At 42.3% G+C, this 26,581-nt stretch overlaps 3 protein-coding genes across 8 annotated transcripts; 1 reads left to right on the top strand and 2 right to left on the bottom strand.

Annotated features, from left to right (window-relative positions):
• Positions 1 to 16: 16 nt before the first annotated feature.
• arhgap42a (Rho GTPase activating protein 42a) lies at positions 17 to 22,846 on the bottom strand. Its single transcript, XM_054755545.1, has 24 exons — positions 21,763 to 22,846; positions 21,270 to 21,365; positions 17,113 to 17,174; positions 13,905 to 13,976; positions 10,749 to 10,850; positions 10,561 to 10,671; positions 6,387 to 6,491; positions 6,154 to 6,283; positions 5,980 to 6,080; positions 5,342 to 5,451; positions 5,174 to 5,252; positions 5,065 to 5,104; positions 4,933 to 4,995; positions 4,790 to 4,864; positions 4,632 to 4,716; positions 4,508 to 4,566; positions 4,316 to 4,421; positions 3,692 to 3,851; positions 3,473 to 3,623; positions 1,495 to 2,082; positions 1,275 to 1,416; positions 1,118 to 1,189; positions 957 to 1,036; positions 17 to 535 (listed from the first exon to the last, which is right to left on the bottom strand). Exons 1-24 carry the CDS (start codon positions 21,914 to 21,916, stop codon positions 447 to 449), a joined length of 2,832 nt encoding a protein of 943 aa, XP_054611520.1. The 5' UTR covers positions 21,917 to 22,846; the 3' UTR covers positions 17 to 446.
• Positions 21,360 to 25,427, top strand: si:dkeyp-69c1.9 (uncharacterized). Of its 6 annotated transcripts, none has more exons than XM_054755550.1 (6): positions 21,360 to 21,564; positions 23,047 to 23,237; positions 23,369 to 23,501; positions 24,483 to 24,589; positions 24,702 to 24,892; positions 25,028 to 25,427. In XM_054755550.1, the coding sequence occupies exons 2-6, from the start codon at positions 23,235 to 23,237 to the stop codon at positions 25,113 to 25,115; spliced, it is 522 nt and encodes a 173-aa protein (XP_054611525.1). In that variant the 5' UTR covers positions 21,360 to 21,564; positions 23,047 to 23,234; the 3' UTR covers positions 25,116 to 25,427. The 6 variants fall into 6 exon arrangements, with proteins under 6 accessions (XP_054611525.1, XP_054611526.1, XP_054611529.1 ...); XM_054755551.1 differs by having other exon boundaries at positions 21,360 to 21,569; XM_054755554.1 differs by having other exon boundaries at positions 21,361 to 21,564; positions 23,047 to 23,148; positions 25,028 to 25,425.
• On the bottom strand, positions 25,213 to 26,581 carry snrnp35 (small nuclear ribonucleoprotein 35 (U11/U12)). Its single transcript, XM_054755546.1, has one exon. The coding sequence runs from the start codon at positions 26,485 to 26,487 to the stop codon at positions 25,795 to 25,797; it is 693 nt and encodes a 230-aa protein (XP_054611521.1). The 5' UTR covers positions 26,488 to 26,581; the 3' UTR covers positions 25,213 to 25,794.

Below are 26,581 nucleotides of genomic sequence, written 5' to 3'. Positions count from 1 at the left end.
ATAATTCCCAAGAAGTCCAAAGAGGCTGTGTACATAAGGGATGTGTCCTTTATTAGGACATGCAAAGTGATGGAGGCAGCAGTAGGAAGACTCAGCACAGTAACTTCCACTTGATCAGCTCTGACAGTTGATTTGACTTTTCAAAAGAGTTAAATTAGTACAAGTACAACAGAAATACAGTAAACAGCATGCACCTGCACTGTCTATTATATGCCAATACAAACGCTGTATCAAAAATTCAACATTTCCTAAGATCATGTGGGGAATGTGGCACATGAGACGGTGCAGGTGTGCCTATTGTTGTTGCCAGTGAGTGTATCAGTCAAGACACAGTGTTCAGTGATTTTAGCTACATGATAGAAGCCACTGTTTGACACAGAGTAGCACACTTTCCTAAAGTAAAAGTCTTCAAGGCAGTCAGCAGTGTGATGACATCACAAAGTCATTCAGGTGTACACAATGTAGTTTTCCGGAATGAGGCCCGTCTTGCCTTTGTAGGTCGCCTGGAGCCAACCTGGTTCCACGGACGGATGCACTGCAAACAAAAACTACAGTTAAGTGAGCGCGTCTTACAGAACACAGCTATTTTTTTAATCTTAATAAAATTTCCCTGGACTATTGCATCAAAATTACCACTTTTTGGCAACCTTCTGCTATGTCAACCAAAGTGGCTGGGTATCTAAAGGGGCGGAGCTAGACAAAATGTATTGTGTTCATTGGTGGAAAGAGAATGGTCACTTCCGGAATGAGATGATGACCAAAGACAAAAAGACGCCCTCTATTCTTGTTTAATGTGCAACCTCCCTTCACCATGCTTTGATGTCATACTATTTATATCTGACACAGCTGTCGCCATCCTGCCACATTATGATTTGCCCTTGCAGATCGCACTGTGGCAAGCAGAAATGGACCGGTTGGTGTAAATGTTGCTTTGACCAATCATTGTCTTTTCTTACCGTTTGAGAACAGCGCTCCCTGTGGAAAGCTGAGCTCATGGCTGTGCTCTGCCTCGCAGGAATACAGAGCTTTTGCTTCCCTGCCAGACAGTTGAACGGGGAAAAATTATGTTGTTTCTGCCTGCGACATCTTCGATTTAAAGTGCGTGGAACTGACAAACCTTCCGGAAGGACAAATGTCCAAAGCGGAGGAGAACACTGAGCTGTCACGCTGTTGAGCACGTACTGATAGGCTGAGACACACAAAAACAGAAATCATACATTGTCACAGTAAAATATCACTTAGCTGAACGGCATTGATCATTTAAAGACGCCTACACTGATCCGGGCCTCTGGTAGCCATTGCTGGACATGGTGTGTTTGACATCGGAGCTTCTGCGGATGTGGGAGATCTTCCGAGTGGCCTCTCGTGGATCCAGCGAGGCCAAGCTCTGCACGGAGCCGTGACAGCTTCTGTAATCTGGAGCAGCAAGCACAGAAAGGTGAGCAGGAGGTCATTTTTTTGTGGTTCTGAGTGTGAGTGGTGGCACGTCTGGACCTTCAGAGATGTGCAAGGAGGTGAGGGAGGACGATGTGGAGCGCTGGTAGGGGAACAAGGACGAGGAGGAGGAAGAGGAGGAGGAGGCCGTCCTGTATGTGGTCCTGTGCTGCTGGGGAGGAGGTGAAGAGTCTTTTCCCATAGTGGAAGCTTCTCTTTGGTCCGCTGTACTTTTTAAGGACGCAACAGAAGATACTCTCTGGACTGAATGACCCTCCCTCAGAGGAGACTCAGAGGAGGAGAGGTGGACGGTGGACGAGGACGAAATAGATCTGGACCCCTTCGCAGATGACAAGGAAACAGTAGAATCCGTCCTCTCAGCTGCGGAGCACAACGACGACATGGATGAAACCACAGAGGACGCCCGCTTGCTGGGGGCGGCTACGCCGTCTGTCGGCCATTTGCGGTCCTCTCCATTAGAGGCGCAGGAAGGAGACGGCTGCGCTTGAGATGAGGGACTCGGCTGAGTGGGAGGAGGCGAAGAGGAGGGAGATGCCTGCGACACGCCGTTCTTCTCTGAGGAGTGCGAGGACAGAGACTCCTGGCTGCCCATGGGAGTGGTGCCCGGGCTGCTGCTGAAGGTGTCACCTGGAGGCAACAACAGGAGGAACGTCTTTAGTAGTACAATTACGTGTTCAGTGCACTCAAACATGACTACTTGTGTTGTACAAACACGCATACAAGGCTGGGGAATTGAATTGTAGTTCAATCAATTAGATAATTGATCCCACCCACCACCTATTGATAGGTAACATTTAATGTGCATTGGATTTCATAATGCTTTGCATGGGGCTGCAAGGTCATGAAGTAAAAGGTAAAAGTAAAATAAAAAAGTAAAAGCAAACAATAAAATATATAAATTGGTCAAAAAAATAAATACAATTATTTGTATTATACTTGACAATTTTATTAATTGAAAGACAAAAGATTTCACATTTTTGTAAATGTATTGTTAATGTAATCTAAATGTAATTATTATTATTAATATCTTAATCATTTATGTAATTGGCCTCATATTTGTTTTATGATCCATCTAGACCAGGGGTGTCCAAAGTCTTTCGACCAATCGCCACATACTGAAAAATGAAAGGATGCGGGCCCCATTTTTACATTTTTTAGACCAACCCACATAGATATGCTCAAACGTTTTTTTAGACTAAAAGAAAAAACAGCCTGCGTCTCCACTTTGTGTTATTGGTGACAAAGCGTATTATTAGCATTAACGTTTTTTTTTTTTGTTAACATTTATATACATACTTTTTTTGTTGGTTTTTCCTTTTCTTTCAAATATTTCAACTTTCTTCTCGTACCTTTTATCTTGTAATAACATGTCTTTATTCTGATAATATTCTGACTTTATTATCATAATATTACAACTTTTACTCAACCTAATCTTCCTAAAATTTAAGCTTTGCTTCTTCCTACTCCTTTTGGACATGTGGAACTGTGAAAGAATGATTCATGAGATGTATTCCATTGGAACCTTCATGTTTAAATAAATTTATACCAAACCAAACCAAACCAAAATTGCAAGTTCTTCTTTGTTTTATCTGTTTCTCATAATATTACGACTTTTTAAAAAATGACATATTTTAGTCTTTAATAATTTTGTCATTATTCATGCAAAAATTACTGCTCTTTTTTCCATTTTAGCTGTTTTTTTTAAATTAAAAAGCACCAGTCAAAAGTTTAGATACACTTTCTCATTAAACAGCATGATAAATTGTCTCAAAATTTTTGACCGGTTCTACACTTTATAATTGCACAATAAGGGCTCGCCCACTCAGTTACGCATATTGGATTCAAATATTAAAACAGGAGGTGATTAGACTGCATCATGCTTACAACATACAGTAGCAATCCAAAGTTTGCATATGCTTTCTCATTCAACAGCATGAGAAAATGTCTCCAAACTTTTGACTCCTGCAGACGAGTGATTGTGTCATGCATTAGTAAGTTGTGTGTTGAAAGCACTCACTGTCATTGTCCGCCAAGCAGAGAGCAGGCGTGTAGAGGCGTGGCTTCCTCTTCCCCGATGACAGACAGATGGCTTTGCTCCTCCGAGGAGTTGCTCGAGAAGTTGGAGCTTGAGGTAACGGCACCGACAGGTCCGGGGCCTCGCCAAATATCTGCCACACAGGACAGGTGTTAAGTGTGTGTCAACATGGTCGTATAAATTCACATGCTGCTTGGCCACCTTGTCATGGTTCTCAATAATGATCTCCACCACGATGTTCTGGAACTTGATGTTCATCATGGCGGCCACCGTCTCCTCTTGCGACCTCATCAGGGTGGGGCCAAAAATCATGCCCAGGTTGGACACGGTCATCAGGTTCTGATCACAGTGGGCGGAGACCCTGTGCGCACAAACAGATGAAATGGTTGGTGTGAAGGATTAAGCAGCAGACTGACCGGTTGCATAAGGCTTAATAAAGCAGTGTCACAATGGAAGACGACATTGCCATTATTGATGACTGATGACACGAGTAGCCATTCCTTCTTAGCTTCATTAAATGTTGGTGCAGATCTGGACAAAAGTGCAGATTAAATCATTTATTAAGCACTTTTTGCTTGAATTAGTACCAAGTGGGGCTGTGACATATCCAGCAGGTAGAGCTGTGGTGAACAAATCCTTGCTGTGTAATGTGCATTACCTCCATCTACAGCACTGAAGTGGATCAGCACATCATGGTTTGTGGACCAAAGAGGGCAGATGGACATGTTTCGGATCATTAGGCCTTGACCTTGACTTTCTAGTTTGTCATATTTTTTTATTGTGGACAAGGTAAGATCAGTTCTCTTTGGATTCTTGTGTACTAACTTGAGGAGGTGACTGGTCAATAGGTCCAGCATGGCTCGGTTCTTCTCTGGTAGTCTGTGGACGAGAGTGTGGACGGCTCTCACTCGATGCTTCTGGTCATCGTACTCTGTGAAAGCATCAGGATGAACATGCTGCAGAAAACCTGCTATGATGTTTAGAGAGGCTCTCTGATGCAATAGGATGAGATCTTACTTGCAGCTTTGATGAAATCTTTATGCAGCCTGTAGGTCAGGACCGGTTCTGCCAAGCACCTGAGGACACATGACTCATTACTCACTGTTCGAATATAAAAAGCTGCTGTGCTGTGCAATGTTACCTAAAGTAGTTCTTCAGGCCACTAGTGATGGTCTTGTTGTCCCAAGCGTTGGAGTCCAGCCGTGCGTCTGAAGCAGAAGTGGAGGCTGCAGGAAAGCAGACGCATGATTCATCCATCATCATCATCATGGAGCGGAAAGACACGGAGCCACGTCTTACCAAACACACTCGTCATCAGGCGCTGCACTTTAGAGTTCACTCCCCCGGTCCGATAGAGGCCCAGAGTGGTGAGGCCTGCATGCACATGTAGACACGTTTCAGCACTCGTTATCTTTGTCACCATCACCAGGAAGGAGGCCTACCTCGACTTTCCACCAGCTCAATACAGTTTCTCACAAAGCTGAAGCCTGTCTCGTTGAGGAACGCTGCCAAAGAACAAACACTTATGATGCAAAATGGATGTCAGTGTGGACAAGTATAATCAGAGTCCTTACTCTCTTCTTTCTTGCTGAGCAGAGATGGCAGAGTGTAGATCTGAGGAACATGAAGTCACATTAAAAGTACTGCACAGTGCAAACTATGACTCAGCCAAAGCACTCTTACAGGTTCTTTCCCGTCCATGGCTTCCATCCACAGGCGCCTGTTGGCCTCAGAAAGCGCTTGCAGGGTGATGACGCCATGTCTGCAGGGAGGAGAAGAAAAGTGCCAAAATGTACTCAAGTAAACTGAAAGGAATGTACTGCTTGGTGGCTTTAGAGTCTGGCTGTTTACCTCTCCACCACCTCGATGTCGAAGCAGAAACGTTTGTCGATGGAGTCCGTCTTCCTTCTGACACACGAGCGAAGCTTGAACATCTCCGGTGCCCCGTTCAGCACACCGTTCTTTAAACGCAACATACAGTATATAAATGTAACTGTCTCGGCTAGTATTAGGAGAATTAACAAGACACAAAAATTTAAAGGTCCCCTATTATACAAAAGCTACTTTTTAATTATGTTGGAACAATAGTATTTGTCCCGAGACTGTTTATGAGCACCAGACGTGAGAAAAATCGATCATCCCGCTCAGTCCCCGTCAGTTTTACCTCACTCCGCTCGAAAGCTGGCTTTCCAAGTTGCAGATTGTCATGACGTCACAAAGGAAACACCCACGGACATTACACAGCATCTGACCCTCCCCGAGCTTTACGAGTCCACACCGTGTATTCGCCCACCACTCTGTAAAACGTCAGGCTTCGCTATACGTCTTGAAACAAACTAAGAGACTTTTAAACTAAATTCCAGCATCAAAGCTAGATTTTGCCCAATACACTATTGTGGGAGTTCTGAGACTAAATGAAAATACAGTAGGTGAAAAACAGTGGAGCATGGGACCTTTAAAGACAATAAATCCAACAGATGGCGTGTCACCTGTCGCCCAGTGGGTCGGGCCTCTGTGTTGCTCATTGTGAACATCTTAGAACTCTTGTCATATGTACAGTAGTACCTGGTCCACACGCTACCCAGTGGACCTGGAAGACACACATGTTCACAACACTAGTAACCAGGAAGGGAGCAGGCTTTCTTTTCTGGGATGGCACTCACGTTTCTCTTGTATGTACAGATATCCCTCCATGGTGAAGCAGCCTGGGGCTTTGAAGTCCTCCTCGGCAGACCGGATCCTCTTCATCAGCCTCTCCACTTCGGCACGGGTGCTTTCAAAGTTGTTGCGGGCCTTCAAGTGGCACAAAAACACAATAAAGACGCTGACAATCAGCAGCGTACTGATATATAGTCATCCTCAAACGGACATTGGAGAAGTTTAACATGTTACTTACATTCTGCAGGTTGAACTGCAGCTGCTGCTTGTAAGGTTCAAACTCGCTGGCCAGCTCATAGCCTTCGTGGTAGAACGTCAGCAAGCCTTGCAGGAAGGCCAGCAACTGAAGAGTAAAAAAAAAAAAAAAAAGATTGTCAGTCATTTGCTTAATCACAACAATCCTGACAAAAAAGCCTGCGGGCCTGTTTGGGGTCGCTGTCCCTGTTTACGTTACAACAAAGACTTTCTTTCCCAGTCGAGCGGAAGAGTTCTCCACACAGGAAGCACCGCTACTGAAACAGGAAGTGGCCTCCGCTGATATGTATCATTAAAACATGTTTATCAGCAGCTGGACAGTGGACGCAGTTCTTGTCTCTTCTCTCGTGATTGCCAAAGCTAATGATGCTCATGTTCACACGCTGCGCAATACGACCACACCTTCTGGAACCTTTTTCTCTCCACATCAACACACGAGACAATAAAGGAGCTTTCATTGTCCCCCTAAGAGGCTATCAGTTTGCTCTGTTCTCTTCACGCTACATTCACACAGTCTGTGTAAACAAACATAAATAACTGATCCTTTGGACAACATCTATCGATAGTCTTTGTAGATTTGTCGCTACCCGTTCATCCTTGCTCATAAACACATTAAAACGCAAACGGTCTGCGAGAGAATAATAAGACGGAGCAGTGTTGCCAACTATGTCGCTATATTTATCGAGTAATCGGACTCCTCTAGATGGTCTATTTCAGAAAAACAACGAGCAGTAAATCTATTGAAGAGGCTTTTTGGAGACTGACATGAAAGCACAGTAGTCCCTTGTTTACGTATTGCAGTTAAATGGTTTCAGCCTCGACCACAATAGGTGAATTTCCACTAAGTAGGATTCAAATATTATTAAATGGAATACTTTCATAGCTACAGCATAGAAAACCTGTATATGACCTTTGAAAAAATAACACCCCTATAATCACCTAATCACCACTATACTCGTATTACCTTATATAGTAGACATGATAAGCAAAAATAAGATATAATAACTCACCCTTAACATTGGGAAAGTTCTTTGCTGTACTATCTTGAACGTAATGTGGGTCGATGGCATGGCATTAAAAAAAAAAAGATCGACATCAGTCTATCATTCATCCTCACTATGACGTTTGTCACTTGACTGATATACAGGACAGCCAACATTAATCTGCCATACATCAGACAATACTGCCAGCTTTGTTTACACCACATAGCGCACTGCTTATGTGCAGGCTAGGGGATCTCTGAAATGACACAAGAGTCGGCCGCCGCTTTAACAATACTGTTGCAATCTACCGTGTTAACTAGTTAGGCTCCAGTTTTTTCAGCTTAAGAGTAGGTCTGACACTGGGTGGAGAAGAAGGCCAAAGTAAGAAGCCAAAAACGTACCACTGCCACACTGAATAGGAGAAGAACTTTTTTTTTCACTATGCCATCTCGAACTGTTCATCCATGGCTGACTTAATGAAGGTAATGTTTCATCAATGTAACATTAATGACGCCTAGTAGTGACCAGAATGCTATATATGACTTGTCTTTCAATATTTTTGGACTAATAATGGGCCATAGTCAATCACAAAACAGCGATCATTTATTAATAAATTTTTGAAAAACCGCAATGTAGCAAGGGACGACTGTATCGCTCTTTTCACTGAGCAGCGAGTGCTGTGTGGGTCCCTCCCTCATCTGAAGGCACTCACGCGCAGCTTCGTTTTGTGTGTGTGTTTAAAAAAAACAACAAAAAAAAGTGACTGAAGAAAGTTGATTCGTAGTTCATGCTTTTTACTTTACTTTTTGCAACTATGTCACGGCTAATTATGCAAATTCAATGATATTTAATATTTAATGTATTGTGTGGAGATATGGGGAAATAATTACAAAAGCAATCTTCACTCACTCACTGTACTGCAAAAAAGATCTGTGAGGATCATTCACAATGCCAAGTATAGAGAACATACAAACCCTCTATTTTTAAAATCACAGATATTAAAATTTGCAGATTTAGTACACTTTCAAATTGCTAGAATAATGTATAAAGTTAATAACAACTCGTTACCCAAAAACCTAATAAAGTATTTCTCAATCAGAGAGGAGAAATATGATCTTAGAGGAAAATTAAACTTAAAACATTTATACGCGAGAACTACACTGAAAACCCACAGTATTTCCGTGTGTGGAATTAAATTATGGAACGGATTGAGTAAGGAACTCAAACAATGTACAGAGATGAGCAAATTCAAAAAACAATACTACAAGCATTTGATGCTTAATAAATACAAGGCAGAAGAGTCTTGATCATCACAATGATGTTCTGTCAGGTTTGTTATTTTTTAGTTTTTTTTGTTTATAAAAAAAAAGTTTTGTTCTTTATTCATATTTATTTTAAACATTTATTTGTTATTATTATTATTATTATTAATGTATATGTATGTATATATATATAATGGGGGGGGGGGTCTTACCGTTATGTATTATGTATTATCCTGACTATCACAGAAAACATGGACATGTGGAACTGTGAAAAAAAATTATTCATGAGATCTATTTCATTGTAACCTTCATGTTCAAATAAACTAAACCAAACCAAACCAAACCAAACCAAACCAAACCAAACCAAACCAAACGACTATGTCATTACACTACCACCCACCCCCTCCCAGCACCACCACTACCACAAATAGATTGCAGCCCTGTGTAGGGTTGGGCATTGTTTGAATTTGAACGATTCCAGTTTTTAACAATTTTGGGGTACGGTAACTGTACAACACGAGATAGGAAGGCACTCCAGCGAGTGATCAAGACCTCACAGAACATTGTTGGGGCAGCCCTCCCCTCACTGCAAGACATTTATAAATCTCAAGTCCTGCACAGAACACACAACCTCATCAAGGACAGCACACATCCACAACACTCATTATTCACACTCCTACCGTCAGGCAGATGCTACAGGAGTTTGAAGTCCAGGACCACAAGGCTGGCAAACAGCTTTTACCCACAGGCCATCAGGCCTCTCAACGAAGCACTCACACACGCCGCACGCAACACACGCACACACTCATAACACTTTATTTATTTATTTATCTATTTATTTATTTGTCGGTATTCATGTCTCTTCTGCGCGTGTTGCTTAATTTATTGGTATTAATGTTTCTTATGTTCTTATTCATTTTCTTGTGTTTTCTCGTTATCTTGTGAGAATGAACAGAATAAGAATGTCATTGCGGAGTGTAACTACCTGTTTTACTGTGCATATGACAATAAAACTCTCGAATCTTTAAAAGCAGGGTCATAAATGTTTGCATGGTATAAATGCGGGCGCTAACCATCAATTTTTCTCCATCAATTTTTTTACGAATATAAATGTTATGAAGCTGCGATTGGCTGGCGATCAGTCCAGGGTGTACCCCGCCTCTCGCCCGAAGTCAGCTGGGGTAGGCTCCAGCATACCCCCTCAACCCTAATTAGGATAAGCGGCATAGAAAATAGTGGTTGGATGTTATGAAGTTTCTTTAGTACACTTTCACAAAAGATGTTTACTTTTGAAAAGTAGTACATAGGACACCCTTATTTTGTTACCAGAAGTAAAAAGGATGTAGCCCAAAGCGATCTTATTTTGAAGGCCGGAAGTGTGTTGTGTGGGTTGAGAAGGTCCCTTTGACTCTTGCTAATAGAGACGAACTGTGTAAATGAATAAACTTGCCTAGCCGTAGCCGTAGCTACTGTCCTTTATTTACACCCAACTTCCACGACATCAGCGAGCATCCTGAAATCCTCGATTACACTGGCATGAGACAGACGTCATCTATTGCTTGACTTCCCTGATTCTGAAGGATTAAAGGAAGTCCGACGTACCGCGTCAAAGACGGGGAACTGGAGGTGTTTATGATTATGATTGCGGGATGGGTGGAAGCTTCTGTTGGAATTAAAATGGTGACATTTAATTATTGAATCTGCACCTTTATCCAGATTCTCACCAAATCTGAATGCACTCTCCCTTGGCCGATGTCCCACTCCTCTAACAGAACTTGTGGACATTGTGATTTTGTACTTTTGGTGTAATTCTACAACCTGTATGTGTCCTCCTGTTTAATTCATTATTTTATTATTACAATAATATTGTGTTTGTGTGTGTGTGTGTGTGTGTGTGTGTGTGTCTCCTCACCGGTTCCACAAACTCAAACTTCTTCCTCTCCTGCACCTCTTGGATCTTGAACACATACTGCAGCGAAGCGTCATAGAACACCTGCCGGTCTTTGCTCATCTGCGAATCAGCCTGCAACAACATCACACTTAGAGCTGTGTGTGTGGATGTGTGTGTGTTGGGAAGTGTGTGTGTGTGTTGTTGCTCACCTCCTGCAGCTGTGATTCCTTCTTCTTGGAGGACAGGCTGAGGTGTTTGTCCAGGACTGAGTAGTACCGTTCTGTCTCCTTGTCAAACTGCTTCTTTCCCTCCTGTAGGAGGCAAGTATTGGAGTATAGTAGGGACATGTGACGTTTGAGCAAATAAACAAGCCGCAGATGCATGTGATATTTCACAAAAGTTAACATTCCAGCTCCCAACAAGCTTCAATATTTAGCCGTGCCGCTTAAACATGATGAATCAACAAGATGAGACAATGCGGAGATATTTGCGTCATCTCCAGAACAGCTGCAACCCCAGCACGTCTACGTCCACTTCACACACTCCTGCTACATTCCACAAGCTGACATGCACAGGACCGCTTTTCCTCGGTAACGACGCTCATGGTCGTCCTCCGATGTGCTTTATTTGCACTTTGTAGTCAGAATTTACAGAACCTCTGATTTTTAGTGAGTACACTCCTGATCGAAATATTAGGACAAGTTGAAAAATTGCTAGAATTTGCATTTGGCACATTTGGATCTTAATGAGGTTTCAAGTAGAGCTACAATATGCAAAAACAAGAAGGGGCAGTGACCCAAAAAAAATTTGGAGCTTGTAATTTAAACAAAAAAAAAAAAAATGAAATAGGTTGTTTATCACCTGATCAAAAGTTTAGGTCCACAGGCTATTAAAGCCAAAATCTGCTCAAAATGTTCATTTTCTGTCAGGCATTCACACTGTCATGCCCTCCTGATGGCTAAAGCTAAGAAGCTTTCTCTTTTTGAACGTGGTCGGATTGTGGAGCTGCATAAGCAAGGCCTCTCGCAGCGTGCCATTGCTGCTGAGGTTGGGTGCAGTAAGACAGTCATTCTACTTTTTTTGAAAGATCCTGAGCATTATGGAACAAAAAAGTTAAGCAGCAGATCCCCCCAAAAAAATCAAACCTGCGCTGAGCCAGAAGATCCATGGGATGGATGGCAAGGGAAGTTTATAAAAATGGCCATCAGTTCCAGACAGTTCATGCCCTTCGTGAAGCCATCTTCACCACTTGGAGCAATGTTCCCACTAGCCTCCTGGAAACACTCGCATCAAGCATGCCCAAAGCAATTTTTAAAGTGATTAACAAGAACGGTGGAGCTTCTCATTACTGAGTCCTACTGAGAACATTTTTTGTTCTGGTTTGGAGAGTTTTTTGTTATTTTTTAAGCGATGGTCTTAAACTTTTGATCAGGTGATAGACAACCTATTTCATTTTCTTTTTGTTGAAATTACAAGCTCCAAATTTTTTTTGTCTCACTCCCCCTTCTTGTTTTTGCATATTATTGCTCTACATAAAATCCAGAGATGTAAGATCCAAATGTGCAAAATGCAAATTCTAGCAATTTTTCAACTGGTCCTAAGATTTCAATCAGGAGTGGATATGACACGTTCTCCAAACCTGCTGACGGAAAACCTGACAACATTTCAAGTTGAGGTGCACACAAAACATGCTTATTTTTTCCATCACATCATAAAAAAACATGTCAAAAGATACAGTAACTGTACAATGTGAAGTTCACAAAAAATACTGGCAATTTAAACCCTGTACCCACAAAACATTCATGTCTGTGGTAACAATGGTGATGATTGGACACTACATGATTTTTAGATATCAAAATATATCATTAACTTAATAAGATTTTTTTTTTCACGTTAAGTCAGTTGGCCCCATACCTATAGCCTAACTCAGTGCTTTGCAGCTGGTGTGTGTTAGCAGCAAAATAGAAGGTGATTAAAGCGCTTCACATCCTAGGTCGCTTCCCCTCATTAGGGTTGCGGGGTATGCTGGAGCCTATCCCAGCTGACGTCAGGCGACAGGCGGGGAACACCCTGGACTGGTCGCCAGCCAATCACAGGGCACATATAGACAAACAACCATACACACTCACATTCATACCTATGGACAATTTAGAGTCTCCAATTAAACTAACATGCATGTTTTTGGAATGTGGGAGGAAGCCGGAGTACCCGGAGAAAACCCACACACACACGGGCAGAACATGCAAACTCCACACAGAAATGTTCAAGGGAGAATCCAACCCAGGTCTTTCCGACCTCCAGACTGTGACTGTGTGGACGACATGCTAACCACTAGACCACCGTGCGGCCCTCATTATAACTCAATAATGTAAAAATTACAAGCATGGAATTTCCATCTCAACTACCACTTCCATATACATAGACGCCGCACGCAACACACGCACACACTCATAGCACTTTATTATTGATTGATTTATTTGTATTAATGTCTCTTGTGTTGTTGCTTAATTTATTGGTATTTATGTTTCTTCTGTTCTTATTCATTTTCTTGTGTTTTTTTCTTACTTTTTTGGGAGAATGAACAGAAAAATAATTTCATTGCTTAGCAGAACCACCAGTTTTACTGTGCATATGACAATAAAACTCTTGAATCTTGAATCTTGAATAGAATAGGTGGTCCTTTAGCTGAGCAAGAAACCTGTTTATTTTTAGAGGCAGAGATAGCTGAGTACAAATGTCAGACCAGCAGGAACACAATTAATTTCGGAGATTTACACGTTTCAGTTTTTTCAAACTTTAAGAGACTGGTCTTCTACACCTGAGCAAGAACCCTATTTATTTGGAGGAATACCCAACACAACATTTGTGACAGTGGGTCAAGGCTCAGGACCGCAGGATTCATTTTTTGGTCTCATCTTCAAACATGTAAGCAAGAAATCTACTCATTTCTGAATGGCAAGGTAAAGCAGATCAGTACAGTATACTGTATTTAAGTGTGTGTGCATTTCCTAACGCCTAAGCCACCTCTCAGCTAATACCTACTGTCTTTAGGTAGCAGAGGTGAAAGGTCAGACCAATAGGTAACTATAACCATGGAGCATATTTGCCCCAGGAGACTTGTTTTTTTTTTTTTTTTAGCAAGAACTACACAAGCAGATAAGGTGAATGAGAGTACGGCGCTGAAACCAGACACCGGCCATGTTTACGCTGTCTCACTCAGTCTGTGATGAGCTGCCCAGCGTCCGTTCCCATGACCCCCGCCCTGACACATCCATCGCTTATCTGAACGAGCCACAGACTCAGACTCAGGCTGTGAGACCACCTCCTTCTCCCGCTGCTGCTGCTGGCTAAAAGAATTATTATACCTTCACAGCGCCGATCTGCTCCTTGCGAAACCTTTCGAGTGGCGAGATCAACACATCGTCAGCGTTTTGGATCTGTGGAAAGAGAGGCCCACAATGGTCAGACGAGTGTCGCAACACGGGTGAAGAAAGATGTCAGTCATCGTCAGCACACACGCCTAGTTCCAGCTCTGGCGGCTTTCAGGCCAAAAAAAGAAGCAGTTCAACTTTCTTTATTATTATGCCAGCAGTCATAACCAGACACAGAAGATCCCTTGTTATCATAGAAGCCTGCTAGTGTGAGGAAAATGTGATTTTTATTGACACTGACTGCAGCAAAATGGACTAAAATTTGCAGCCGCTCAATGTAGTCTCGTGTCCAAACAAGCTGGACACTTTGCTTTTGGCTTTTCTAAAAGTTATCCACACAACGCACCACTTCTAGGCACTCACCAATGACAGTCACAGGGGGCTAAAGGGGGCTGCGCTAGACACAGTGCAGTGTGTTGATTGGTGGACAGAGAATGGTCACTTACAGAACAGGGGGTGGGGGGACAAAAAACAAGACAGATGTCCTTCATCCGTTTACTTACTTTCTTCTGGTTGTATTACATACACCAGTAAAAGCTAAGCTAAACACAAGCCTCTTGTCCACCGAGTGGTACAGTTCTGTCACTTCAGTACCACTGTTGTTTGCTATTACTGTTTAGCTTCAAATATGTGTCTTGTTAACATCTGAAAATCTCTGGCGTTCTATTTGATGGAGCCTGTGTACCATCTGTAGTACTCATACCGCAGATTACGATTCCCTGGCAGTGTTTCCCATACACTTATTTGTGGCGGCCCACCACTAAATTTGGACAGCCACCAATAGATTTGGCGCTACCTGTTGGCCCTTGCTCATAAACACATTATCCTGGGACTGTTTGTGAGTGCAGCTTGTTGTTCCAACTCCGTACAGTAGATGGCATCATAACTCTTCTTCTTAACACACCTCATACACACATGCGCCGCCAGAGAATAAGAACACGTAGCAGGAGGGATCTGTGTTGCCAACGTAACTTTGTCGCTATGTTTAGTGAGTATTCAGACCCCTCTAAATTCTGTTTTTCAAAAGAGCGACTACTTTTGGAGACTAACATCAAAGCATGTATCGCTCTTCACGGCGAGCGGCTGTTGCCGTGCAGCCCCCCCAATCTAAATCCATCCATCTTGCTTGTGACATAAAACAAACACAAAAAGAAGTGACTGAAGAAAGTTCATTTGTATTTCTAAACATGTTTTTGTATGTTTTTGTATACAGTATGTACTGTATATATACACATATATCTGCATATAATATCATATCATATATACCATATTTATATATATATACACGCACGTGTGTGACACACACACACACACACACACACACACACACACACAGTGGTCCCTTCACCACATCCCGGTTCGAATTTCCCGGCCTGACTATCATGGTTTTTCAAAAATATATGAATAAATGAATCATGCTGTTTCATGGTTAAATACGGGCTATTACTTAAAGGCAAATTTTTACACCTAAATTAAGCCTTTTCAAGCATAAAAATGTCTAAATGAACTAAAATACAAATATAAAGCAGTCAGCAGATGCATTTAAAGACGTGATATGTAGTATTCTACACTGGTCACTAGATGTCAGTAATGTTTGGTGAAACATACAAGCACCAGACTTGCTTGCTGGAAAAACAGGCTTTTACTGCAGGTTTCAATGATGTCACAACAGGTACAACAACAATAACATGTTAAAAAGAATCCTAATGATAACACAGGTAACTGTTTTGGCCCGTAACCCAAACCAAGCTGAAATTCAACGGTAAACCCATGATGTCACTTCCTGTCCTCCACACATCTGTAACACATTTATTGCAACACACACAAACAAGAGTTTTATTTATGTCTTAAATGTCTAATTTTCTATGTTATGGCTATTATATTGGGTAATATGAGTGTAAAGGTGACTACAGGGGTGTTATTTCATTTCTAGAGGGCTCTAAAAATGTTAAAAAGCGTATTTAGAAGGTCGTAAACAGATTTTCCGTGCTCTCCGAAAAAATATTCCATTTTTAAATAAGAAATCCTACTTCGCCAAAATTTACTTATCGCGGTCAAGTCCGGAACCAATTAACTGCAATAAACGAGGGATTAATATATATATATATATATATATATATATATATATATATATATATATATATATATACATATATATTCAACAGTATTATTATGGTGGGTGGCACTACACACACACACCTGTCTGCTGATTGGTGGCCAGAGAATGGTCCGCCTTCTTTCATGTTACAATGAGAAGGAAAAAAAATCATTGTGGATTATTAGCTTCCACTGACATAAACAGAATCATTGGTCAAGCAAAAGGTTGGCTGATGATGACATCATTGTGGCGACACACTCCAGTATGCAGTTGAATTAGGATTTCAACTGTTGACAGCCGCCTTTAGTCCAGAGCGTTTCGGACTCAATACTTTTCCAGTCACATGTGGAGACTTTACTTTCACATCATGAGGTCATCTTCATGAGAAGGCGGAACACCTTCTTTGTGTTTGGTTTCACTACGGTACAACAACCCCCATGAAACTTGAGACCATGGGACTGAAAGATATGCTGGAAGCTCGTTTTCCCCCCCACTTCTGATCAAATGAGAGCTGAATTCAGCCCAGGAACTTAATAGCAGAGTTACTCGAAAGAGGCAAATTAGCAGGTTTGAAAATATGCCCAGTAAAAACAGACAAAAGTCTTTTATGAACTTTCCCAGGCAGTGAGGGGCTCGCCTCTCAGTCTCACTGGGGAATTGCCGGAATGGGTTCCACATGGTTCCTCCACAAGTAGACCGTGCAAGCTTTCACAAAGGCACACACACACAGCCCTGTATGTAAGGTAGCATACTCTCTCTTTCTCTCTCTCAGACACACACACACGCGCACACACACACACACACACTCTTCAACACAAAGGCCTCTGCCTGATGAAGTGTGAATCAGGCAAGTGGGGAAATAAAACCCTGCTTAGGACGAGAAGTAAAGAATGTCCAGTCATGGTTCCTGACAACGACTTTCACTCAAAGTCAAACAGGAAGTCCTTGTTTTGAGAGCGACTCAAACACAACAGGTGGACCACCGTTTCACTGAAAAACAACCAAGTGAAAAATGTGTTGGTGTGACTTCATGTTATTACTCACCAGCCGCTTTCTCTCCTCCTCCATGGTGCTCAGCAGCTGAGAGAACTCCTTCAGCGACTGAGCTACAAATGCAAGCAGAACGGAAACAGCCATCACATTCTGAGGGTCTCCATGGCAACGCAGACCGTACGTTCAGTTTACAACCTCCCTCTCATCAAAGAACTACAAGATTTCCTCAAACAATGGCCTCTAATAAACACCGGGCCCCCACTCATCATCCATGTGATTCAACAAACGCCGCACCTCAAATAAACACCCCTTTTCACTCATTTAGCTTTACTATGACGGACCAAATGTCACTGGAGACATCAATTGCACAACACACACTGCCTACAAAGCATACATGGCATCTGTAAAGCTGAAGTTAACGCTCCAGAACATTATGTAGCAAAAAATCAACACTGACCAGATGTGATGTCCACTACCAGGAAGAGCCCAGCTAAGGCTCTTATTATAAAATATTATATGTTATTATATAATAATGGTATAACAGAAATAGTACTGTACTGTACTGTAATAGTACTGTGTGTACTGGGCACCTGGGACCTAAAAAAGACAAGTTATCTTATATTCTACAGTACAGATTTATATATTCAAACCTTTTGCATATATTTTCATATATTTTTTTGCTTTTCTTCCTGTCACTCACACTAAGCTAACCAGTAACGTATGGTCAGGAGAGGCATCATGAAAAAAAAAAGCTAAAGATATCATGAAATAATTACAGTGGTCTGCCCCGGTTCGCGCTTTTCGGTTAACATACAAAATTTTGGCAAAAATTTTGCCCTGGCTTGCGTTCGCCTGCTTGTTTAGCGTCCAAAATACCGTCCGGTTTGTTTACACCGCCATCTTGGATCTCGGCAAGACAAAATCTTGTGATGAATGCAAGTGATCGCGCAGTGCATCGTAGGCCGCGGGCGCCATTTTAGAGCAACAGCGGTTGTTTATATCAGAGTTGGAGAGAGACACACGGCATAACCAACACATGTACGCACAAAAGAGACGGCGATGGACCGTACGTAGACAAGGAACACCTCTGAATTTTACATCTTAAAGAGAAGGTCGCTGTCATTTCAGAGGTATGCAAAACAACACGTGGCCACGTTGTGTTGGCACGAAATGACCACACGCTCGCATTACTTATTTACACCTTGTCAAGTACTGTTCACATTTAGTGAACGACAATATTACGCGTGACGCGTATTGTTCCCGCATGGGTCACCACCCCTTCTCGCATCCATGACGCAACAGTGCCGTTACTCGGTCCCGCGTGACGCCACGCAACGAAGGCATTACGCATAGCTTCATTAATTCCATTATTTGCAAGGGACCTACTTGTGAATTCCCCCCGACTTGCTCCAAGTGGTGGTGGAAAAGTTAACCCATTCGTGTGAATGAGACACGCAGAGGCCCGCTTTTATACGCACCACCCGCATTGTTTGCACATACAGTAGGTTGTGGTGCATTTGCGGTGCTTTTATGGATTTTACATGACTCAAATTTGACAGCAGCACTATGTTTTTTTGGTGAACAAATTGCTGTCATATGGTTGTTGTCTTTTGTTTTATCCAAGGGTGTCCACTACAGTTAAAATAGTGTTAAATGCTCACTTCTCCATTTCATGTGTCATGTTTGTGCCATTGTTTTTTAAATGTAAAACTGTACATGTTAAAAACCCTTTAACAGACCTCTCTGCATATATTTTTTGTGGCATGAGTGCAGAAAGTTTAAAAAATGATTGCCCTACAAGCATAATCTCTTCTCCTCCCCCTCCCTCTTTATAAAAGTAGGTGAAAATGATGTTAAATGTTCAGTTGTCATTTGTTATTATGTTTGCATTATTTTGTGCATGTAAAACTATAATTATTGTCTATAAAATATGTTTTGTGTTAACATTTTTGGGTGTCTGGAACGGATTAATTGGATTTCCATTATTTTGTATGGGAAAATTTGCTTTGTTTGGAGTCCGTTTTGGTTTGAGTCTGACTTCCTGGAACGGATTAATGACGTTAACCAAGGCACCACTGTATACTGTATTTCTCCACTAGTCTGTGTTATAAGTGTATTTTCTGTATCATTCCAATCATTTTGAACATTGCTGAATTTGTGCGTATCCAAAATGAATACAGGGCAGAAACCAGAGCAGCTGGGCTTCACCGCTGAATGCGCAATCCCTCACAAACTATGTCATTTCTGTGTGTCAGCATGTCTCCAATAGAACATTTGCAGAAACATTTATGACTCTACTGCCAGTGTAATGTCTTCAGGGGAAGTGTGTGACATTTTTCTTACTGATTGGATAACAACCCTGCAGAAAAAAGTCACACAGTGATGCAAACAGTACTCTGAAGTTGGCGTACATGTCTACCTGACCATGCCTCACCAGCTATGAACCTCACTGCACATCACTGGAGCTAACACAGGATTTCCCATACAATTAATAAATAATAATGATAACAGACAGTCATCAAACAGATTGAGAGTCTTACTCTACCTAAGACACAACAATGAACAATAATGGAATAACATTCCATGTGGGTAACGACGACACACGCGTAACTTTAACTGTTATTTACAAAGGACCGCCAAGGCATGCTGGGTACTCCAGCGTCAACACCCCTGGATGCTACAATATAGTGAGGTATTCTATCTATATCTTTAAAATCAGCGCACACTTACGAGGAGCCCAAGAAATAACATGATTTTTTTGGGGGGGGGCCGAGTGTGTTGTATGCCGTACGCACGGGAGTCTACTGCTGCATGAGATGAAACCAACACCCGTCAGTCAATACCTTCATGTTTTGTTCTTAAAGTTTAAAAAACATTATAATGCCGCACATTTTTTTAAGACACAAACCAAAAGGCTCAGTTTTACCCATCCACACACAAATACTGTAACAACTAGCAAACCGGTCTTGTAAAAGAGGGGTTGTCTAATATTCTGTTCAATATGCGAAATTATTATTTGTTATCTGCTAGGGGTGTCACGAGACACCCAAGTCATTTTATTTAACCGAGTCACAAAACAATGCAGGTGCATTTTGAAATGTTTACTGTTCCACAAATTGATGCTAAACAATATTATTGTCAACATTTTTGAGACCAAATAAACCACTAATATTATGATAATATATAATAATAATAATAATAATAATATCATAATAACGCAGTATTTCCTTTAATATGTCATCTTTTACTCTGTAAATTTCTGGAATTGGTGTTTGTGACATGTATTTTCTCACAGGCAACGCGTACTGTCAAAACGTTCGCAGCATTTCTTGAAATGCTGGATTTTCAACTGTATTAAAGAGCAGCATTTCCTTTGCCATGACTTTCTGTGAACGCACACTATTTTGCACTAATCCGTTAGTATTTACTTTGCCAACCAAACGTCTCAGTGAGTGCTGACAGTCAGGGCGAAGGCTCTGCATCTCAATGTGTAGTTTTTTTTCCCAAGATGAGAAAACTGGGTCGGGTGGATATGTTTGAGGCGGACAAGTTTGTTTTGTTGCCTTTTACGTTGCTACCACTTTCGGATAAATTCGGCAAACTAGCTTGTCCGTGCTGATGGGCTCACCTTGCTCATTAATATTCCCACACGGGGGTTGTGGCATTTGGCTTTGCAAGCATCTTTTTTCCACCTAACTTCTATTACGTTACCTTGCATTGCTCCTCACAATGCTCCACTCTTTTGCTGTGTGTGTGTATGCTCGCGGCCCCGTCTTACCCCGCAAAGACAAAGCGACTGTATGACTGTTCCCTGGTGTTCTATGGAACGCTGTTGCTCTGTGAAGCGTGTGGGTGCTGAAACCAATGCACAGAGTGAACCCTATCCCTGCCTGTTTGGTGGCGAGAGACGAGGGAAAAAAGACACGCATGGACATTGCAATATATGGAGACTCGTAAAATTATCCAGTTCATTTTCATTTACTATCATGTGCTTCTTGTTGTATTTTAATTGTGCAAGATCTAGGTATGATCTGCACTATAACACATATGCAACATTGTTTTATTTAGCATTTATTTGAGGAAAAATTATTCAAATATTTAATATTTTGGGGAGGAAAAATGGCCTCTCTGTAGTTGAGTAAATAAATAAAAATCCCCTTCCACAGTATCAGGACATACAGTATTTGATGTATCTCGTCCCAACCCACCAATGTTGATCTCGTCGTCGGTCTCAGCGTCTCCGATGCACTCGAACTGGAACTCCTGCAGGGACTGTGAGAAGCGCTGTACAGCAAGAGAAAGACCTGAAGTGGGACACACAGAAAAGTCCATTCATGACCATGCCGCTGTAATGATGGTTTTTTTCCATCACGTATGCCTACGTATGCATACGTGACTTTCTGCGTGACGCTCAATGACAGTAAAATAACTGCATTTAAGGATCACATTTCCTGTACATACAAACAAAAAGGTAGGATCATTCCACTAAGATGGAGGACGAAGGTGAGGTACGCCCTTTAAAGCAGACTTCAGATGAGAATGTGCAACATAACAATAATGTGGTTAGTTTATAAGACTGTAAAAGTGTCTGCCATTGCAATAAAAGACACAAAGGCGTCAGAACAGAGGCAGTAAAAAAAAAGTCAGCTTGTACTGGTTCTGCTTCACACGGTGTTCAATTCTAAAATATCTTCTACTTACTTGTGAGTGCAGATATGAGCATGTTTCCATCCTTGATGAGGTCTTTGATAAACCTGTTGGTTCGGTCCAGTTCGATCTCATGGCACTGGAGCCTCTCTCGGAACTCCGGACTGTCCAGGAAAGAGTCGCTGAACTCCAGCGTCGGCAGCCCCATGTCTGGCTCGGCGAAAGACGGCTATCAAGGCTCCACAAAGTCGGGAAAAATGATGTCTTCACGGTGTCCTGCTGTCCTGGGAGGATTTGGGTCAGACGTTTGCTCCACTTGATCTCTTTTCATTCCGTTCTTGCCTTTTTCCTCCTCACGACTTCCGGAGCAGCGATGACAGCATTGAAGCTAGCCTTGACCAGAAAAGTTTAAAAATGGGCGTTTCTCGCCTTTAAACACTCGATAAAGTCCGTTAAACTTCTTTCACCCGTCCTGCTGGAGGATCAGTGGATGTTGGAAGCACAAAATCTTCGAGAAGAAGGCGGATTGCTGAAATAATCACTGCTCTTGCAAAGAATTTGAGGCTAGCTGGAGGCTCCTCTATGGAAGGCAGCCATGTTACTATGGAGACCAGAGACTCCTACTGGCGCCTCCACAAATATCACCAAATATACTACTACTAAATAAGTACCTCTTTCACAGCTACCAATTACACCACCTCATTTACTAGCAATTATGTTGTATGGCGTTGGAATATAACAGTAGGTGCGGTTGTAAAAGTAGTCATATTAGTTGGAGTTGTGCCGACTGTAGTTACAGTAAACGTAGTAGTATTAGTTAAGTGTTATGCTACCAAAAGTAAATGTTGCACAGTGAAGTAGTATTAGTGAGTACTGTAGTAGTACCAAAAGGTAAGTGCTGCAGTTTCAGTAAAAGTAGTAGTATTAGTTGTAGCAGTTATAGTTACAGTAAAGGTAGTAGTATTAGTTGTAGTTATATTATGATAAAATTAAATATATTTTAAACAATACAATACAAATGTGATGTAAATATGCATTGTATATACATTATATTATATACCGTAATCTCTTATATTTCCACATAAGTGTTACAGTATATATATTATACAGTATATATATTATGTGCAATCATAAAGATGATGTTAAAAGTAGTAGAAGTAGTTTTAATGGTAAAAGTAGTAGTTGTAACATAAATGTAGTAATCTTACTTGTGCCAGCAGTAGTAGTAGTAGTGTGATAAAAGTGGTAGTTGCAGTTGCTGTAAAAGTAGTAGTATTCTCCATACTTGTTGATTTGGCATGATATGAAATATTTTACTTTTCATTCTTATGCTTGCAGGCTGGAACATGCACATTAAGTTAGGAGGAACGACCCAGAAACCCTCCTAAAAACCTGACTTGACACTGCCAAAAACGCTCCTGAGAAACCGCTACTTCACTGGTACTTTACTAGTACTGACTGTGGCCATCCAGCGCTGTGACACATACCGGGCTGAACATAGCAGCCAATGAGGAGTCTGTGTTGCCATGGTGCTGAGCTGCTTTATTGTCTTACTGTAGCTGTCAATCACATAGCACTGAATGAGACGCCATGACGACTGATGTAAACACGCCTCAAGTACATTACAGAAGCTCAGTACTGCATCTTGTTCTCCTCACAGGGAGGTCCACCAGCAAGTGGCAGCATGGAACCATCAAACAAAATGTTCATGGAGAATCTTCAGCACTCACGTCGCCATCATAACTTCTTTCTACGGGCTCGACCTTACAGGGGGGAGCTTCCCACAGTGGCAGGTAAGAATTGCAATTGAGATTCTACAGGACTCTAATCTATTTGTGGCTGTTTTGGGTTGCAGGGGGATGATGTAGTGACAAAAAGGGAATATAAAAAAAAAAGGAACATAGTTCTGAGTTGCTGGGTCATTTAAGTAAAGAGTTTGGCTTCTCAAAACAATATGTGTTCAAAAGAGTAACACATTTGCATTATAAAACTGCCTCAAAATCAGACCTTACAAATCTTGTGGCGTTATATTTGTCTTCCACCGTGTCCCTGTGCACTATCGCCTCTCCATTCGTATGTGATGAAGATCCACGACCGAGTGCCGCAGCCATCTTGCTTACATGTGTTTTGAGGAGGCATTTTTATGATGCAAATGTATTACTCTTTTGAACGCATATTGTTTTGAGAAGCCAAACTCTTTACTTAAATGACCCAGCAACTCAGAACTACGTTCCTCGTCACGGAAATTCGACCAGAATTGGGACTCACGGCTCCAAATGGGGGGGTGAAATACTGTTGAAATACTGTAGTCCACTGCTGATGGGGATGTCATACATCTTCATGTCAAAAAAATCCAAACTATCCCTTTAAATGGGGGTACTTCAAGGCACTCCAGGGGGTACTTGACACTTTAAAATATATATTGTAGCTTACAAATCAAATTTTTGGGACATATGCTTTCTCATACAATAACAATAGTGAAGTGCCCCCAAAACGTTTGACAGTTTTGTAAGTTTACGTAAGTTGAGAAGCGGATATAGAGGATTTTTTTGACTATTTTTTTGCCATAAATGTTGAGTTAGCAACATGCAATATCACTGCCTGGCAGTGATATTACATACAATATACACATTATGCAAACATAAGAATAATAGCGAATGGAGATGTCTTTAGCTTTCTAAAAATGTGTCCTCCAGAATAACTGAGTTGAATATTTTATACAGTACTGCATTTTTCCCCCAGTGTAACATAATAGAACTCTTTCACGCCTGCAGGCTTTCTCCTCTACCCAGATACCCCAGCCAAGATGGAGACCACATCACATGACGATTTCTGCTTCAAGACCGTCCCACAGCGAGACAAAGGCATGAACATACTTCCCGTAGGTGGACTTTTGCAAATGCAGACTATACTACCTTGTTTACACGCTTCAGATGAACACAGGGACCAGAACTCACAGCAGGAGACCACGCTCCATTCCCATTCTCACACAGCATTCTCCAGACAGACAGGAAGTGGACACAGCAGCAGACATGGCCAAGCGAGCAGACCCAGTTCAAGATCCACAAGCGGAGACGATGCGATCTCAGTACCAGAAGGACTTCCCTCCTCCATCCTCGTGGTGCAGGAGGAGCACACCCGCTCTCCCACAGCCGGACAACATCGGCATCAACCCGGCTTTTAGGTAAAAACTGGCTGGAAGACAACACATTGTCGAAAATTCTGAAAGGTTTGGAGACACTTTGTCATGCTGTTGAATGAGAACGTGTCTCCAAACTTTTGACTAGTACTGTGTACATGACATATTCTGGGTTCTCAGGATCGACTTCAGGACAGTCCAGAGGGACACATTCCCCGACTGGGCCAAACCCAAGACGGGAGTGGCAAGATCTTCTCAAACATACTGAAGATGGACATGCCTGAGACTTTAAAAGACCTTGTCACCGCTCCTTGGCCGAATTGTAACGCCATGATGTTTGAATCCAAAATGAACAAAATACAAAGTAAACAATGTGCTTTTATTTTAAAAACACTAAACAAGAACGTAGCATTGTCCAGTTTCTATCTAAACACAGTCACCAGGGGGCATCCTTGCATGATACCTGATGATGGCTATGATATGCTGTGATGTATACAGCAACCTTGCAATATTTGATGTTCTTTTTTGGCATTCACATGCAATTTATGAGGGGATTTCAAGAAATTAAATAGTTTTTATCACTATGAATCATTGTGGTAACAGTACGCCATAGTCACAGTTTGGTACGTACCTCGGTTTTAAGGAGACTGATTAATTGTGGGTACACAATGGACGACACTGTACTGCGTTTGTTTTCCGAGTAGACGGGTGACGCCATAACCACTTCCTGTCTTTCACTTAATGTATACCAGGTGGGAACTCGGTACGCCTCCGAACGGTATCAAAAAAATCTATTTAGGAATCCGTGTACGGTTACACCCCTAATAAACACAGCACATTCTTCTGTGACCCACGCGAGACTTGCTGAGAATTGTCAATCAAAAAAAATAACAGCGTTAGGTAACCGGGTTGTACATGAGCCCAACAATATCCATTTTCCCAAGGCTTTATCTCCGGTCTCGGTGCCTGCTCCTCTCTTGGTACCGGTTGTCCTCCCTCCCTCTGCTTCTGTCCTCTCTGCTACCCCGCTCGTCTCTGCTCCGGTCTCGGTAATCCCGGGTGTCTCTACCTCCAACTCCAGGCCGGTCCCATTCCCTCCACCCCCCGCCAGACCGCTCCTGCGACGGGCCGGCTCCGAGGTTGATGGGCTTCCGGAAGGGTCTGTCCCTACCGCCGAATCTCAGCTGGCCGGACTCCTTCTTTCCTCCCAACCCGCCGCCGAGCCGCCTGGGGATCCATCCTTTCAGGGTTCGCTCGAGTTCAAAATCCACAAATAGCTCATGCTGGTCCACCACCAGCTTGTTCGCGTCCCGGCGGGCCCGAACTACAGCCCGCTCCTCCTTGTACTCGATGAAGGCGTAGCGCTTGGAAAAGCCCGTGACGATGTCCCGGACCAGCCGGAGCCGCTTTATGTCTCCGAATTCGGAGAAGACGTGGTGCAGTTTCTCCTCGGTGGTCTGCGGGTTGAGTCGGGCCACAAAGAGAGTGAGCAGCGGGTCTCCGACGACACCTTTGTTGGGCTTGTAGTGTGCACACATCGCCCTCCATATTGCTCGGTCGTGGGGTTCCACGTCGGTGCCATCAATGCTTCCAGCCTTCAGCGGGTCGTACACCTTCGCGATGGGACTCCATACGTCCATTTTACACACGAATGTCCCAAGAAACTTTTAAAAGAAGCCCTGTTTGGAGTTTCACTCGTTAAGCCTCCGCCATAACGCAGGTCCATTTGATGTA

Source organism: Dunckerocampus dactyliophorus, chromosome 16, assembly GCF_027744805.1.
Source record: "Dunckerocampus dactyliophorus isolate RoL2022-P2 chromosome 16, RoL_Ddac_1.1, whole genome shotgun sequence".
Lineage (NCBI taxonomy): Eukaryota > Metazoa > Chordata > Actinopteri > Syngnathiformes > Syngnathidae > Dunckerocampus > Dunckerocampus dactyliophorus.
The sequence above is the reverse complement of the archived record's forward strand: the minus strand, read 5'-3'. Positions and strand labels throughout refer to the sequence as shown.